This window comes from Neolamprologus multifasciatus, chromosome 11 (assembly GCF_963576455.1).
Source record: "Neolamprologus multifasciatus chromosome 11, fNeoMul1.2, whole genome shotgun sequence".
Classification (NCBI taxonomy): Eukaryota; Metazoa; Chordata; class Actinopteri; order Cichliformes; family Cichlidae; genus Neolamprologus; species Neolamprologus multifasciatus.
In genome coordinates, this window is record NC_140449.1 from 7,956,306 (window position 1) to 7,973,269 (window position 16,964).

Consider the following 16,964-nt stretch of genomic DNA (forward strand, 5'->3'; position numbering starts at 1 on the left):
CTTTCCCTTACACTATATTTGGTGATGGATGGACGGATGGATGGACGGACGGACGGACGGATGGATGGATGATGGCCACATACATAATAATCTTATACAATAATGTATGGAGACAGATATGGAGGCTGAAAGAGTTTGGGCATGTGGATATGTTGGACAAAGGATGTTGAATGATGCTGATGTAGTGAAGGAGGACATGCAGTGGGTCCGACACAAGTAGATGCTATGAATAGGGTGGCAGGGCGGACCAGAAGAGGAAGACGATAGAACATCTTAACAGTTTTTAAAGCAACCATAACGTTGATTGATGCAGTTTTATTGGCTTTAGATATGTACAAAGTGAGCAGTCGTAATATGTCACAGCTTATTAAATGGATTATGATTCTCTCCATCATGACAGCACCATGATTATTGTTAAGTTACAGCTAGGTTGATTTAATGACTCAGTCATCAAACTGTCATACACTCTTAGTTCTCAAAGCTGCATAAAGCAAACTCTGATTATTAGCACATGCTTATAAATCTAAAAAAAAAAAAAAAAAAAAAAAGATAAAATGGAAATCTTAAGAACAACGTCATCACTTTAAATCACTAGCTGCAACAGTTTATAAACTCCATTCCCATCCCATTATAGAAAATAAGCTTCTCCGTTTGCTCAGAAAAAAAATGTGGGGTGACCTTTGATGGCATCAGCAGAACTGAAATTTAGAGAAGGACAATAAAAAGCATTAAAAATCTCTTTAAAGTTATTTAACAGAGCATGAAACAGTGTCAGAGCAGAGCTGTTCAGGTTCAGGAAAAGTCTTACCTTCCAGCGGTTGCCACACTCATTGCACAGAACAAATGTGGTCATTGGCTCATCAGCACTGCGTGTCTGCACCTAAAACACACACACACAGACACACACAGACACACACAGCAGGTTTAACTGTAAACAAAACACCAAACTGAAAGGAAGCGGTTTGTACGACCTACAGTGAAGCTGAAACACTCCTTCCTCACTAGTACAGTGTATATAACCCACTCTGTGACTGAAATACATCAATCTCATTATATTTATTTGAGCCACTATGTTCCCATATAACTCCCCAAATTATCAAATAGCATCGCTGAAGCTGATTTAAGCCCCAGCTCTAATACATTGCCACAGCTTTCTTGTTTTTCTGTGGCATTCAAAAGAGAAACAGTTACTCTACAGGCTTTTCAGAACATCACAAACACCAGCAGTAAATAGCCAACTCAGTGCGGTCACATCGTGTGAAACAGCAAAAAATGTCTCATTATTATGTGATAACTAAAAGCAAACAGCTGGACAAACAACTGCCCTATTACAACACCACCTCGCTCTGTGAAAAAGGCACAAACATCACAGCCTGCTTCACTCTGGAAACACATCGGTTTCACACGCTCACTCGCCTTAATGCCACCATTAGAGCCCTATTAGTTCTGTTATCTGCTTTGCTCTGACACATGCGTGTACCTGGTTATAGGTGCAGTTTTTCTTCTTGCACTTGCCGCACTGCAGCAGGTCGGTGGTGGTGCCACCGGTTTTAGCCATCTGGTGTTCCCTGATGGCCTCCTGGGTGAGCACATTCCTCAGCTGTTTCAGCTCGTCGCTGGCCATTTCCTTAATAAAGACGACATGATGTGTGATAACGAAAGAGGAAAGAAAAGGCAGGAACGTGCAAAGTGTTGCTGATCAAATCATTGCTGAGGAGAGGTGAACTTGCAGGGCTGTTGTACCTCAGCAGACATGGTGGCGATGCGGCGTAACTCGATGCTTCCTGCGAGCACATTTTTGCGAAGGCCTGGGTTCTTTGGGTCCTTCAAGTTGCTGATGCGGCTCCTCACTCGGTTCTTATACTTCATATCAGTGGCTTTTATCTCCTGGTAGATATGTGCGATCACGCTGTCAAGGGCAAACTAATTCCTGCGAGTAGCATGCTTGATAACAGCTATAATGTTGAAACAAGATGCTTTCCCTGTGGTTCAACACTGAAAGAACTACAGTTTAATTAATCATAGTGGAGAATTATCAACTCTGAAGGATATGATCTTCAATCTCTGCTGCCATGCTCTCACAGTTAGCTCCAAATTCCTTGTAATCATCTGTGAAGTTCAGAAATTACATTTGATGTAAGTCAGCAGGCAGTCTGCAGCGCGTCTTAATGTGAATATTAAAACTGCAGCAATGATAACGTCTAAAGCCTCACTATCTGTGCGCAGGGCAGCTGCCAGCATCTCAATGCACTTGTCTCTGATGGAGTCTCCAGTGGTCAGGTGAGGGGACAGCGGACCCCCAGGAGAACTGAAGCTGGGTGACATGGGGCTGGTCGGTGTAGTGGGAGTTTTGGGAGCCTCGGATTTACTCTTTCTGTAAAAAAAAACAAAAAAAACAAAGATTTTTAGTGTCAAATTCATTAAATACGGATCAAAACGTTGTTGGTGCTGCACACCAGCCACACAAGTGCAGCTTTAACCTTTAGCAATAATTCATTTACTAACATCCATCATGTAAAGAACCCATCCTGAAACGCTCTGACTCATCAGTCCTTGAAAAAATATTAAAGAATGATGAATGTCAACACTGATAAAGAGGCTATTTAGAGTCGATTGTTGCCACCCACTGAGTCCTCCCACGAACTGGCAGCTTGTCAAACAGCAGTGCAAAATAATAAGCATACAGTGCTGTGCAAAAGTCTTGAGCCACCACTCTACTCAACTTTTTTTTGTTTGTTAAGCTACTCAACACTGACCGATGAATCATTCAAGCATTTAAAAATGCACCTAACTCAAGAGATGAACCATTGTTGTGGACCAATTTTAGACTATATCAGATTTTGATCCATTGTGCGATACCATACCTACGGCTTCATTTTCCAGCATGACAATGACCTAGGGCTGCTCAATTAATCGAATTTTAATCACGATTACGATCTGGGCTTTCAACGATCATTAAAAATGACTGAGCCGATTATTAGCCCCTCCCTCGTGCTTTACTCTCGCACTGCTCCGTGTGGCAAATCGAGCGCACCTCTCTGCATTTCGAACACACGTCACAACAATTAAGAGGACCCAAGGGAAGCTCGGAAAGCTAAGCAGAAGTTATTTGGAGAGGAAATGGTAAATGGCCTGGATTTGTATAGCGCTTTTCTAGTCCCTAAGGAACCCAAAGCGCTTCACACTACATTCAGTCATTCACCCATTCACACAAGAAGTGTGTGAATCACACTCTTTTCAACCAACGGCAGTCACTCTGCCGTTGGTTGAAAAGAGAGGTGAAAAAAACTTCAGTGGTGTGGAAACATTATGGGTTCGCAGAGTCAGACGTGGATCAAGTAGACATAGTGTGTAAACTTTGCTACAGTGTCGTAGCTGCACCACAGAGCAACACTGCAAAGTTCACTAAACATAGATGTTTACATTTTTCATTTATTTCTTATATTGCAAACATTTGCACTGTTATCAGTATTTGCACACTATTTTATATTATTTTTTAAAGTCATTATTCAATACATTGTTATTGTTAACCCTTTAAAGCCGGTCAGAGCAGCACGCTCCGTTTTGTGTAACTATTTTTAAATCTAAAATCTTAAATATATGTAAAAAAAACCAAAAAAACAATTTTTTTGTAGTTTATTGCACTTTTTTGCAATTAATGTAATTACTATGGACTTAATTAATGCATACATATTATTAAAATATGGGCTATAACAGTTGTATTGTACTTGAAATGCTCCCACAAATGGCACTACAACATGTAAAAAAAATAATATAAGCTCTCTTGGACTTGTTTCTATAGTAGGTATTAAAGGGTTAAATAAATATCGTCAAATAATCGAGATCTCAATTTCAGTGAAAATAATCGTGATTATCATTTTTGCCATAATCAAGCAGCCCTACAATGACCCCAAGCACAATGTCGAAACATATGTAGATAGAAAAACACACAAGGCCTCCCCAGAGCCCGAGCCTCAACATTACTAAAGCAGTGTGGGATCATCTTAGCAGAAAACAGAACAAAAGGCACTTAACATCCAAAAAGAAGCTTTCAATGTCCTTCAAGAAGCCTGAAGAACAACTCTGAAGACTAGTTAAAGAAATGAGAAGAATGCTGCCTCAGAGAGTTCCTGCTGTGTTCAAGAATAAAGGTGATCAGACCAAATATTTACTTTCAAGCTAGCTAGAATCATATAGAATCATATATTCTTTATATGCTGTAGTTCTATGAATGTTTGAATTTTCCATTTTCACATAAATAATTGAGGGTGGAACAAGACTTTTGCACAGTACTGTAAATCTGCAGTGAATCTTATTTTGTACCCAACAAGATCGAAGATAAAATCATCCTAAGAACCTGAGAAACATAATTAAATACCTTTCGATGCTGTCAGTAGAGGGCTTCCTCTGTAGAGGTCCAAGCTGAGGAGCCTTCGAGCCCTGAGACTCTCTCCTGTAATTCAAACTCAAGGTCATTTATGTTTTTCACGTGCAGAAGTACAGAAAACTTTAACACCTGAGAGTTGATAGTTTGGTGAGCTTGTATTTGATCAGCACCGGTCGCTGTTATTTACCTTTCTCCTGTTAGCTTCTTTGCTGCTGGCGAGCTGCTCGTCTTTGAGTCAGTCGATTCCCGTCTAAGCAGTGAAACACTTTCAGTCAGTCTGGGTTTATTAATTTGGATTTCACATTTAAGTACTGGTGAGATTTAAACTGGACAGAACTGATACCTGTCAGCTGAATGACGTTTCACAGGTTGGCCAGGCTTTGACTCACAGGAGTCCTTTCTGCAACAAAGGATTAGCATCACTAGCATCACATTTCATATAAGATGAGTGCACACACACACTTATGTTGTATTCTCAAACGTATTTCCTGGCTCCTGCACACCTGTGTTTGTCTTTTTTGGCGTCCATGGTGGGCTTTTTGGGAGGGGGGGATTTAGAGTCTGATGAATCTTTCCTGACAAGAGGAAGAGTTTGTGTGTGATTTTTTTTTTTTTTTAACCAAACCCGTCTGTGAACAATAAAACGAGAATGCATCCATCTCCCTTTGCTCTAAAATCCAACAGTCTTCACACAGGGAATGAACAGATATTTTCATGCAGATGACTTGCAAACCTTTCTCTTTTGGTTTCATCTGAATGTTTTCTAGACATTTTGGTATCCACTGAGTCTTTCCTGCAAAAAGAACACAGCTTTGGTACCAACACTGAACACCAGTGTTTTATGTAAAACCAAAGAAACTGATTTCTTAAGGCCACTGATCATCCAGAGACTGCAGCCAACTTGTTTTTTTTTACATGAATGAGAAACAGAACCATTCCCAGATCCCAGACCTGTCTTTCTTCACATGATCTGACGTCTTTTTCTGTGGAGGAAGCAGCTTAGAGTCTGACTCCTTCCTGCTTTAGCAAATAAAAAACAGATTCAAATTCTGAGTCCGAATAAAAAAAAATTTTTTTTCCAAAAAATATTTTCCCGTCTGTAACTCGTCTGATTCAGACCTGTCTCTCTCCTTCATTCCATCTAGAGAGGGCCGCTTCGTAGGAGGAGGGTGAAGGTGAAGAGGAAGCGGAGGAAGAGGAGCGTTGGGGTCAGGAGGCTCTTTTCTAAATGAAAAGACACCTCTGAGCTCAGATGAATCACTTCATAAACAGAGTGAATAATGACAGAAAATCGTTACGGCACTGCAAAGAAAGTAGGCATGCAGAGCCTGACCTTAAGGGAGGAGGAGGATGTAGGTGAAAAGGAAGAGGAGGAATCGGAGCGTTTGGATCCAATGGAACTTTCCTGAAAATCAGCACTTGTTTGAGATTTTTTAAAACTCTGTCATTGTTTTCTATCTAACGTCACTCAAGAACTTCAGAAACATGCACCAAACCACATCTGACCTCTCCTTCTTTACTTCCACGGGAGGTCGTTTAGTCGGTGGAGAAGGAGGTCGGGAAGCGTGAGGGCGAGGAGGTCGGGAGGAAGAGTCTTTGCCATCCTTCCTGGACATATGTCACAACAGCAGAGGTCAAAAGGCCACCTGACGATGCGGCATGCTGTTCACAAAAACACACCTGAGTGACTCTTGTCAGCATGCACCATGCACGGCAGGAATCCTGTTAGGCCACGTGGAACACACTGATGCACGTTAAGTCATTAGCAGCAACCGCGCGCTCTGCAGCTCAGGCAGCACGAGAGTCCAAACCTGTCTTTCAGAAAATCCGTGGCGGGGCGTTTGATGGGAGGAGGCCGAGCGGGTCGAGGAGGAGAGGGGAAACGGGTGGGATAGAGCACACTGCTGTCCAGCACACCTCTCCTGAAATATACAACAGAGTCTGAAGCTCTGCTGGATCTTACTGGGAAGTGTCGTGTGTTTTTCTGAGCCTCTACGTTCTCACCTTTCAAACAAGGGCTTGTGGGGGTCAGTGGGTCTCTCTCTCTGAGGCTCGCTCAGAGGTCTCTCCCTCTGAGGTGTGCTGGTGAGCCTCTCGTGGTTGTTTTCTTCTCTCTGTTTGTCCTCCCTCATCTCATCTGCAGAGCTGCACTTCTTGAGCTCCGTGGGGTTTTTCTCTTTTTTGAGCTCTTCCACGTGCCTCGTCTTTTTTGGTTCCTCTAATGGTCTCCCTCTTCTCGGCTCGTGCTTCTCACTCCGTGGGTCTGGCGCAGGCTTCGGCTTCTTGTTATCGACCTCCACTTTGGGATTTTCTGGGGGTGCTTGTTTCTCTTTCCTGATTTCCTGCAGATGTTTTGCATTTCCAAGGTCCTCCAGGTGCTTTTCTTCCACGAGGTCGTCAGCATGTCTCTTTTTGATTTCATGGCCATCATTGTGTTTGTCTTTCCTGATTGTATTAGCGTGTTTTTTGTCATGATCGGAGTCTTGTTTTAGTTTGACTTCCTGCTCGCCGTGACTAAGAGAGAGAAAAGAGAAGCACTGTTTTTACCTCTATGCAAGAATTACTACAGTAAGTGTTGGAGGTGGAAGTGGGTTGAAAAAATGGCAAATATATTAACACGAACATGATTTAAATCACTGACAAGCAGAAGTCAGTGCTTTCATGCAGTTAAACAGTGAAGGACACTTCATAGCGTCTCAGCTTTTACCCGACATATGCACTTGTAAACAGTGCTGCCTTGCAGCACAGAACAACATCACTGTGCTGACTTCTATATTCTATAATCTATCCCATCTAACATGTAAAAATAGCTTTAAGCATAGACTTTAAAATATATATGTAGCAAGGTTATTATAGTGGTAAACTAAAAACTATAAAATTTAATTAATTAAAAGTAGACTCTTGAAAAAGAAAAAGAAACTAACTAATTTGCTATAGTGTACTTAGGAAACTATCCATCTTCTTATTCAATTCTGGGTCACCAGGGTGAGCAGGTGGGGTCTCACGGTCAGGCTTGTGCCTATTCCAGCCGTCAAACGGTGAAAGGCAAAGGGACAGGTCACTAGCCGACCACAGGACTAACACAAAGAGACAAACAACCATTCACACCTATGAGTAAATCACTAAAATTGGGGAAATCACTGTGGGAGGAAATGAGAGAAAACCCACCCAAACACAGTGAGAACATGTAAACTCCACACAGTTAGGTCGGACCACACAGTGGAGTCAAACCCAGGACCTTCTTGCTGTGTGGCAATAGTGCTAACCACCGGACCATCATCCTGCCCGATGTAAAAAAAAAAAAAACTAACTAAAGAGAAACAAAGAAGGAAATATTTTTAGTTTTAGTCAGTTGGGTCACATCCCAGCAAACATGATTGACACCCCAGCGTCATCTCCCTTCTCAAAATGAATCACCAAAAACTGAACAGCAAGCAGGTGGATGTTGATGTTGTTCACAAGTACAATACAGGTCCGACCATCTCTTACAAAGTAAAACATATATAGATCCGATTAATACATCTGTCTTTGTTTTCTCTTTAACAACAACTCATTTGGTTAGTACGTGATTGTGACGTCTTCTCCACACAGACAATATTACCAAAACCTGTTTTTAAAGAAAATGTGATGCTTTTTACATGGTGAACTTGGTTCAATGTTAGGTCCTAAGCAGCATCAGGAGCCCGGGACTTGTTAAGCATGAAGTCAATTAGCTCAACAGAAACATAAAGGGTAAAACCTTGAGTCTTAGTCACTCCTGAACTGAGATTCTTCCGTCTAATAAGGACGTCTGAGCAACGCTGAAGCTTTACCTAACACAGACGTCAGACACAGACATTACTGATCATTATTAACATCAAGCGAGGCTTTCAGGGACACGTTTACTTAGACGCAGGATGTCTGCATAACTGTGAGTCACCTGCCCCCACAAAGAGCAAGGTTTGTATTATTATACCTGTTCAGAACTTCCTAAATTTGGACTCTAACAAATATCCACTGGCAGCAGGTGCTTTTGGCTGATTTCCCTTGTTTAATTTAGCACAACTTTTACACCAGATATCCTTCCTGACACAACCCTGCCATCTATCCAGGCTTTTAGACTGGTGCAACGAGCACGCTAGCCTGTGTTTGCCTGAGACTGGGTCTCAAAACAGGGATCCTTCACACGTAACCACTACACCATGGACCCAGCATATTGTGATATTTAAAAACACTACAGGATTAAAACATCTTCAGTGAAAGTGAAACAAGCAAAACCAAACAAGAACCTACCTGACACTAAACTGAATTACGAAATAGAAAAAAAAAAACATTGACATGTAGCCCTTAAGACATCATCATCATCCACTGATTTGTGGTCTCCCATCTACGGTGGCCCTGAGAGGTCAAACCTACCGCAACTTAAGAAAACACCAGCTAACAGAAAAATGCTGGAAAAGCAGACAAAACACAGCAGAATTGGGAAAGAAATCCACAATTGAAGTGTTTCTGGGGGCACAATAACATCACGGACCAGCTGCAAAAGTAGAAACCAAAACGTGTGAAGGATCGCAGTGAGACACGCATAAAGAAGTAGAGGATTCATCGCTGTTGTGAGGGAGAAAAAGACGCAGGTAATGTGTGTTTTAATCACATTATTCATGTAATACTTCAGATACATATTTGCTGTTGTGTTTTGTGTGCTTTCGCAGCATTTTTTTATTAGCTGTTGTTTTCTTAAGTTGTTCGTTGGAACTCTCAGGAGCACCATACCCATCTTTCTTTCCTGTTGGTGAGTCTGCACGCTAATATGGTATCAATCTGTCAGTCACAATGCAGAATAACCTGATTCAGTCGTGTCTACTCACAACAACTGACACCCCAGTGCACTTTATATGGTGAGGTAAAGAACCTACAATAATGCATGGAAAATCCCAACAATCGAATCATCTCCTATGAGTAAGCACTTGCCAACAGTGGGAAGGAAAAAGGAAAAGGGACCTGCTGGGGGTGATGGGAGAGAGAGACAGTCCAAAAAAAAGAGAAAGTCAGAGTCCAATTCGTGAGATTTTAACTTGTTACTGAGAACATAAAATAATTTGGAAAATATATCCTGGGGTAATAAATCGTCCCACAGACTTCTGGAGTCGCCCCCTGCTGGCTGTTAGGAAGAATGACGGTGATAGAAAAACTATTAAAGTTATGTAACACGCTTTGCAATAATCTGAAGAGTGTATCTCTCAATATTTCTCTCCATCTGTGCTCTTCTCAGGCTTTGTTGTGGCTACTCTGCTATCTGTTATCCAAAGCAGACAGAATCATGTTCAGTACAAGGACGCCAAGTAACTGTTAACAATAAAAAAAGTGGATAACATTGAAAAAGTGTATAAATGAAACTCTGCCCTGCTTTTGCTTCCTTGCAAGTAAAAATGAACACGTTGGAGCTCACTACTCTGTGTGTTTCACTTCTTAGGAGAACTGTTCTATCAGAAGGTTTAACACACTTTCAAACAGGCTTTTATGTGCAGTTTATCATTCAGGGGTTAAAAGAAGCACGGGCACGGGCAGCACGGTGGCACGGTGGTTAGCACTGTTGCCGCACAGCAAGAAGGTCCTGAGTTCAATTCCACCATCAGGCCGGGGTCTTTCTGTGTGGAGTTTGCATGTTCTCCCCGTGTTTGCGTGGGTTCCCTCCGGGTACTCCGGCTTCCTCCCACCGTCCAAAGACATGCAGCTTGTGGGGATAGGTTAATTGGATAATCCAAATTGTCACTAGGTGTGAATGTACGAGTGAATGGTTGTCTGTCCCTGTGTGTTGGCCCTGCGACAGACTGGCGACCTGTCCAGGGTGTACCCCGCCTCTCGCCCTATGACAGCTGGGATAGGCTCCAGCGCCCCCCGCGACCCTGAAAAGGATAAGCGGAAGCGAATGGATGGATGGGTTAAAAGAAGTCTCCCTATTTAAAGTTATGATGCTACCTAAAGGATAAAATGTGACATTACAGTGGCTCACAAGTCTGTTCTGTCCTTAATGTCATTAAACACCCCAAACTGTTTGCAGCAAATAGCTGCCCCTCACTGAGCCTGGTTCTGCTGGAGGTTTCTTCCTGTTAAAAGGGAGTTTTTCTTTCCCACAATTGCCAAGTGCTTGTCAAAGGGGTCATTTGACTGTTGTCTTATTGTTTTGAGGCAGCTCCAGTTGTGATTCAGCACTATACAAATACAACTGAACTGAATTAAATCGTCTGAATGTAGATCAGCGAGGCAGTAGATTACCTTGAAATTTTATTTGAACTTTAAACAGTTCAATGCCTTTTTTTTAACAAAGCTGTTGTCACTTTTAGTGGAGAGTTATTTTTCAGGGTGTTTTTATGAATGTGAAAAAAATACTTTTGTTCCAGTGCACTGTAAAGCCACACACACACATCATTACGGACCTGACAGCAGGCAGGCACAGCAGGTATGCGGACATTAACCAGAACTTCACTTCATAATGTGTGTGTGCTCTTTGTATTAAATGTCACATTAAGTGTACCTGTGTAGTTTCTGTGTAACCGCCGTGAAACCACTGACCTGCTCTGCGTCTCCGAGGGAGAGCTATTTGGAGAAGCTGCCGTTTTGCTGGAGTTCAAACCATTCTTGGTCTCAGACGATTTCTCGGGATGCGAGCGGCCAGAGTCTGCATGAGTGTGTGTTTTGGAGGAGAAATCATATCAGCGAATCAGACTCCGTGCTGATGTATTTACTGCACAAGCAACCATTTCACCGCTGTGAAAACACTGTAGTATGCATGTAAATCAGTGTGTGTACCCAGAAGTCTTTTCCAGTCTTTAATGAGGACTTTTGCCAAAGCAATCACTTCTTCATCTGTGCAGTGTTTCCTGATACCATTAACAGACATTCCAATTCTCGTTTCCTGAAGCCAACATAGACACGTGGGTTAATTATTTTTCTTTTTTCCACATTTCCCCAGGATGATCAGCAAAATTAAAAATTTAACCCACCTGTAGAAGTTTGAGAGTCATATTGACGCCTTTCAGCTCCTTCAGCAGGTCAATGGCGCCCTCCTGTATTCACCAAACAGTGACATCGTTACTTGCAACCCCCTAACTCTTGAAAGGGTTCATTTAGAAATGCGTAATAACAGTGTAATGCACAGATCTGGCAAAAAGAATGCGTTAACCTTTCAAAAAAGAAAGCGCAATGTGGTTAGCAAACAAGAACAGTTTCACTTCTTTATTATTATTTTTTCATTAGCACTCGATGGCATTTTTACAACATTAGATCCACTGTTTTGCACGGCTGTTTACTCGGATTACAGCTGGTGGCATTATCTGGTGCAGCCCCCTAACTGTGCAGGAGCGACGCGAACAATGTCGTGTTTGCAGATTCAGTCACAACACGAGCACGGCCTTACGCCCACAGGCCGCGGTGTTTACTTTCTGTTCTGCGCACTTCCATGTCAGTTAAACTCGCTAAGCATTTTCAGAAAGAGAGAGAGAGAGAGAGAGAAAAGCTTTTGACAAACACAAAAGAGCTGGGCTACACAGCAGAGCTGCACACTGGCAACTGAAACGGTCCTGCAAGAGAAATACACGCAAACCCACGAACACCTGTTGATCGTTTGTTACGGTCAAGCTCGCGCTTCACTTCTGCACACTTTCCAAACACACCGAGTCAGCAGGAATCAAACTCGTTGTTTAACAGAAAAGAAGAGGAGCCCATTTTAATTTATGGAAAAGTCTATTGCAGGCCTTCTGCGCAGCGCGAGGTGGCGGGACAACGCGCCACCTGTGGGTGTCAAAATATAGTCTCACCGTGTTATTTCTAGACACCATCTTGTCCAGTTTTTTTTGCAATCCGGATGAGATCTTCCTCTCGAGTCATCGCTGCATTTAGTCGTCTAAAGACCGATCGGTTGCGCCAAATGGATACTTATTTTAAAAAAGAAAAAAACTCCCGAGAAACAGAAAAGTTTGTATGTGCTACAGGTCGGACTTTACGCGCGACGCACTCCATTCAGCCGAGAGGCGTGTCCTGCGGAGGGGTCCCAGCTGACCTGCTCCACAAATGACAAACTAAATATAGACACAGTTGTAGACCCGTGGACAGCAGGGATGACTGAAGTTTAGTGTGAGAGATTTTACTTTAAAAAAAATCAACTTTATTTTGTCTTATCATGCTTTGCTCTCCTGTGGCTCCTTAGATTTCTCTACACCCTGGACGGATTATATCACAAAATGATGTCTCTTTAAGATTTTCCAGCAAAAATTAGGTCACTGTGTAATGATTAATCTTTCCTACACTGAAGGCAGAACTCGGGCAGCTGCTGCTGTGCCAAAGAGCAGCCCGACACTAAGTCACCGTTTACCGCCTGTTTCTTTCTTTGTTTCTTTGTTAGTTACTTCGTTTTTTTGTAACACGGAACAAGGGCACCTCGAACACAGACAACAATTTCACTTTCTCTCACAAAATGGGGAAAAAACACGTCCTGAAAAGTGTGTCTGTGTCACGGCCACCAGAGGGTGGTGTGATATAAGTCGACATGAGAATTAACTTTCGTTTTGCACTGAAAGCCACGAACCTTCGTGTTTGCTTCTGTTTGTCTTGCAGTGGACCTAACATTAAGATCTGATAGTTTTTTTTTCTCCTTCTTCTTCTCGAGGAAGCGAGAAAGAAACAGAAAAGCTTCCAATTCGGTTCCGATTGAACCGAATAGTCAGCCTTTACATTTATACATGTTTTATAAAAGTAACAGCCGATGTCTCACACTGCGTGCTCTCCTTTAAAAAAATAATGCTTATTCGATAAGTATTGACTTTCTATAGTTATATTATGTTAAAAAAAATAGTGAATAAGGCATAAGGCATATCAATCTTATGAGAAAAATGAAGGTTTTCATCCTTTTTTTCTTATGAGAAAACATTTGTGGACGTTAGCGGGGATGTCAAACTCATTTTACTCCTTTGACCTTTACTTTGATCTTATTGCGTAGAACCAGATAAAATTGTCTTTCTTTCAGTCTGAAGGTGTTTAACTACACATTTAAGGCCATTTACAGTAATATAAGAAAAATAAGTGCGAATTTATAATAATAATAAGAAGAAGCAGAAAAATACATTTTTAAAAGCACCTTTCAAGACACCCAGGGACACTTAACAATAGAATAAAACACATAGTAGAACAAAAAACGAAGAACAATTTTTTAAAACTTTCAACAGTGCATCTCAGTTTTTCTACACGATGAAGAAATGTCGCTGCGGTAACTGTAAGAAATCTGTCATCACAAAAATCTAAATGTGTAAAGTTACATTTCATTATGTTAGATTCGAAAAAAAAATGTTTCCAAAATTTATGCCCTCCTTCACATTTTCCAAAGCTGTCCGGAGGGATATTTTATGTCTATGCCCGGCCGATTCTGGGACCCTGGCCTTATGTTTGAAACCCCTGATTTAAAGGGTGAAAGCCAAATACATTTTCCAAGAACTCCACAGACACAATTAGTGAAATATTAGCACAATATTCATCTAAATTTATATTGTTAAAGTTGAAGAAATTACTTGAGCGAGGGATTTCTTTATATCCTTGTGTTTGTTTCTCCTGCTGTGACAGCTTGTGATAGCAATCACTATTTCTTACAGAGGGAAATAGAATAGCCAGATACTCCCACAGTCCAACAGACACTGAGACCAGATACAATTAAGATCCTAGAGATGTGTCGTCCCCCCCCCCCCCCCCCCCCCCCCCCCCCCACTGTGGGAAGCAAAGGCATGACACACAATATGCATGCATCAGTTAGTTTTAGAAGTTAGATTAAATATCAGAGGGATGAAGAAAGTCAGATAGTTTAGATCTCTCTGCCTCTCATCCAAAATATATTCATAGCCAGCAGTTTATAGGGACACAGTTTATGTAGACACCAGTGCCGACTTAATTATATATCATTACAGAACAGCAATGGTTGGAAATCTGAAACGCCTGCCTAAAGATAAAGTCTAACCATTCGGGGGTTGTTGGGTTTTTTTTATGTTTTCAAATATAAATTATATAAAATATAAAATATGAAGGGCCCATTAATCCAGAAGCACAGTGTGATGGTCTTGTTTGTAGAGCAGGGATTTTAAGATAACTGTGTTAATGACCGCAGGTGAAAGTGCAGACTAAGAGCTCATTATCTCCTTACACAACAGGCTGAGAGTACAACCCACCCCTGCCTCCGTGCTTCAAGACAGCAATCTGTCTGGCAGGTAACGACCGAGGCGGCCAAGTCGAGAAGTGGGACAGCTCACTGTGAGGTAACAGAGGAAGCAGGCCAAGAGGAAGAAGCAGTGATCAAGCAACATCCTTTAACTCCAAGCACTAAACGGCTCACTTTTGGGGTGGTGGAAAGGAAAGGTGGATGTGCTGACCCACTTAAATGAACTTTCTGATCTCTTCATTCTTAGGAAAAGTCCAACGTTCTCCTTGTTCCTTTAGCCTTTTTCTTAAACCTTAAATTAGGCAAATGCACTAAATATTACCTTCTTAACATCTGCCTGGTCTCCAGCAGCAAATTGAGGGCTAGAGTTAAGCCGTGTTTCAGATCTTCTGTTGTTTGCTTTTCTGTGCACCTTTGATAAATTTGTGAAAATGCAAAGTGAATTGACACAAGCAGGACCAAAAACAAGTGAGGGCAGTGATGAGGAGGTGTTGATGGGAAATTAATGAATACCAGACGGGTTGAAAATAGGTTGAAACTGTTATAACAAGTATAATAAGTTATAATCATTTTAACCGTGGACAGCCCTTCTGCCTCCATAAACATGCATTAGAAGTATTGCAGCATGCTGCATGCATTTTCTCCTCATCTGTAGCAAATAACATCGAGGTGTTCCAGTTTTGGATTTAAATCTTTATAAAACAGGCAACTTTTAAACTTCAATCAATAAACTTTAAACTCATCTATTTTAACCCTTACATACTGTTCAATCTGTTAAAATACCCTAAATTTATTTATTTTTACCTGGAAATTTGATGTTTTTTCTTAAATATACCCAAAAATTTTTAAATTAAAACCCTGGTTGTGCAGCTGTTACAGATGTTTATACACTTACGCCGTTCTAGGTCAAATTTTATCCCGTATCTATTCAGATGTATTTTAAATCCACCAGTGTGGGTCAAGGAAAAAATGATGATTTCAGAGAATTTGAAACTGTAAAACTGTACGTGTGTGTGTGTGTGTGTGTGTGTGTGTGTGTGTGTGTGTGTGTGTGCTTTTTTATGGGACAATAGTGATAGAGTTCAAGGAGAACCTTGTTACTGTCAAGGTAAATGTTTGTGTTCCCACCACATTAGCCCAGGTTCCCACAGACACAGGCACCTGCTGCTCTTTAAAGGATCATAGGGGAATATCCAAACAGCTTAACAGTAAAACAGCACAGGAGCGATGGTTTATGGCACACATAAGAAACATGACATCTGAAAAAGGGTTGCATGGTGGTACTGCCTAACAAATCATGAGTGGGGCCTTTCTGTGTGGAATTTGCAAGTTTAACGCATGATAGAGTGCCTGGAGTGGGTTTCCTACAGGTATGTGGGCTTCCCCCACAGTCTGGAGCAATGTGTCAGGTTAACTGCCACACTTGTGAGGTGCTGCTGCATGAATGTATGATTAAAAAGTAACTTGCAGTTAAAAGTGCTTTGAGTAGTCGGTAGGACTAAAATTATGCTCTATAAATGCAAATACATTACAAGTACAAGAATCCACTGTGCAAGAAAATATTCTAACAATGAACAAATTATTTGTAATTTAATTGTTTATTTATTCTGATCCAACTGAGAATAAAAAATGAGAAGTCCTAATATTATAACGGCACCTGTGCTGCCATTTCAGTGAGTGCGAGAAACATGCAAATCCCACACGAGCAACACTTCCTATCAGTGCTTTGAATGCACAGACTAGCCTGGAATAGGTATTGTTTGTGCTCTAAGTGTTGATGAATATTAAATTAACAATTATGATACATGAATGAGGATAGTGTTAAATGGTTTTAGTGGTTATATGTGGTCATATAATAAATGCCAGCAGTTCCAGAATGTGCTTTTCATTTCCCCTCTTAATAAAATGTAATTAAATCGTTATGCCTGCCATATTTTCATGTCGTACATAAAAAAGAACATTGTGTTGTTCAAAAGAAGACATTTTTCTCCAAAACCCAGTAAACACACCCTTTCTTCTCATCAACGTACTTATATATTCTAAATAGATCTGTATTTCAAAATTTGATATGAGGGAAATTTTGTTCTGGGTTAAATCTGACAATATTTACCAAAAGTGGTTTCTGGTTTGTTGTTGTGAGCCTTTAATCAAGCTTCTAATGTACAGTTTTCAATGTGGTGGAAGCAAAAATGAAAACTGTGGCCAGGTGAGGAGAGTTATTCTTATCCATAGGGCCCTGTGTTGTTCAGCTTAGTCTTCCAGTTGTGGAGTTGTTACTGACTGCGTTTAGGGATGGGGGGGTTTTTGCCCTGGAGCAGATGCAGGACACACTGGAGAGATTACATCCCTTAGGCTTAGGTACACGTTGGAACCCCCACCCACCCAAGTGAGATGTCAGTT

General features: G+C 41.3%; 1 protein-coding gene and 1 long non-coding RNA gene across 2 annotated transcripts; one reads left to right on the plus strand and one right to left on the minus strand.

The window, feature by feature from the left end:
• Window positions 1–300: 300 nt before the first annotated feature.
• Window positions 301–12,749, minus strand: tcea3 (transcription elongation factor A (SII), 3). Its single transcript, XM_085177916.1, is given in 22 exon segments — window positions 301–698; window positions 809–880; window positions 1,481–1,627; window positions 1,744–1,893; window positions 2,048–2,109; window positions 2,214–2,374; window positions 4,379–4,453; window positions 4,575–4,637; window positions 4,731–4,787; window positions 4,891–4,962; window positions 5,121–5,180; window positions 5,339–5,407; window positions 5,507–5,611; window positions 5,721–5,792; window positions 5,894–5,995; window positions 6,199–6,309; window positions 6,392–6,901; window positions 10,940–11,045; window positions 11,177–11,282; window positions 11,371–11,433; window positions 12,184–12,219; window positions 12,221–12,749. Coding segments are annotated over 22 exon segments (2,241 nt in total). The 5' UTR covers window positions 12,254–12,749; the 3' UTR covers window positions 301–689.
• On the plus strand, window positions 8,843–11,872 carry LOC146507747 (uncharacterized). The gene is made up of 2 exons (XR_014876923.1): window positions 8,843–9,908; window positions 10,316–11,872. It is a non-coding gene; the product is annotated as an uncharacterized LOC146507747 (long non-coding RNA).
• Window positions 12,750–16,964: the final 4,215 nt, after the last annotated feature.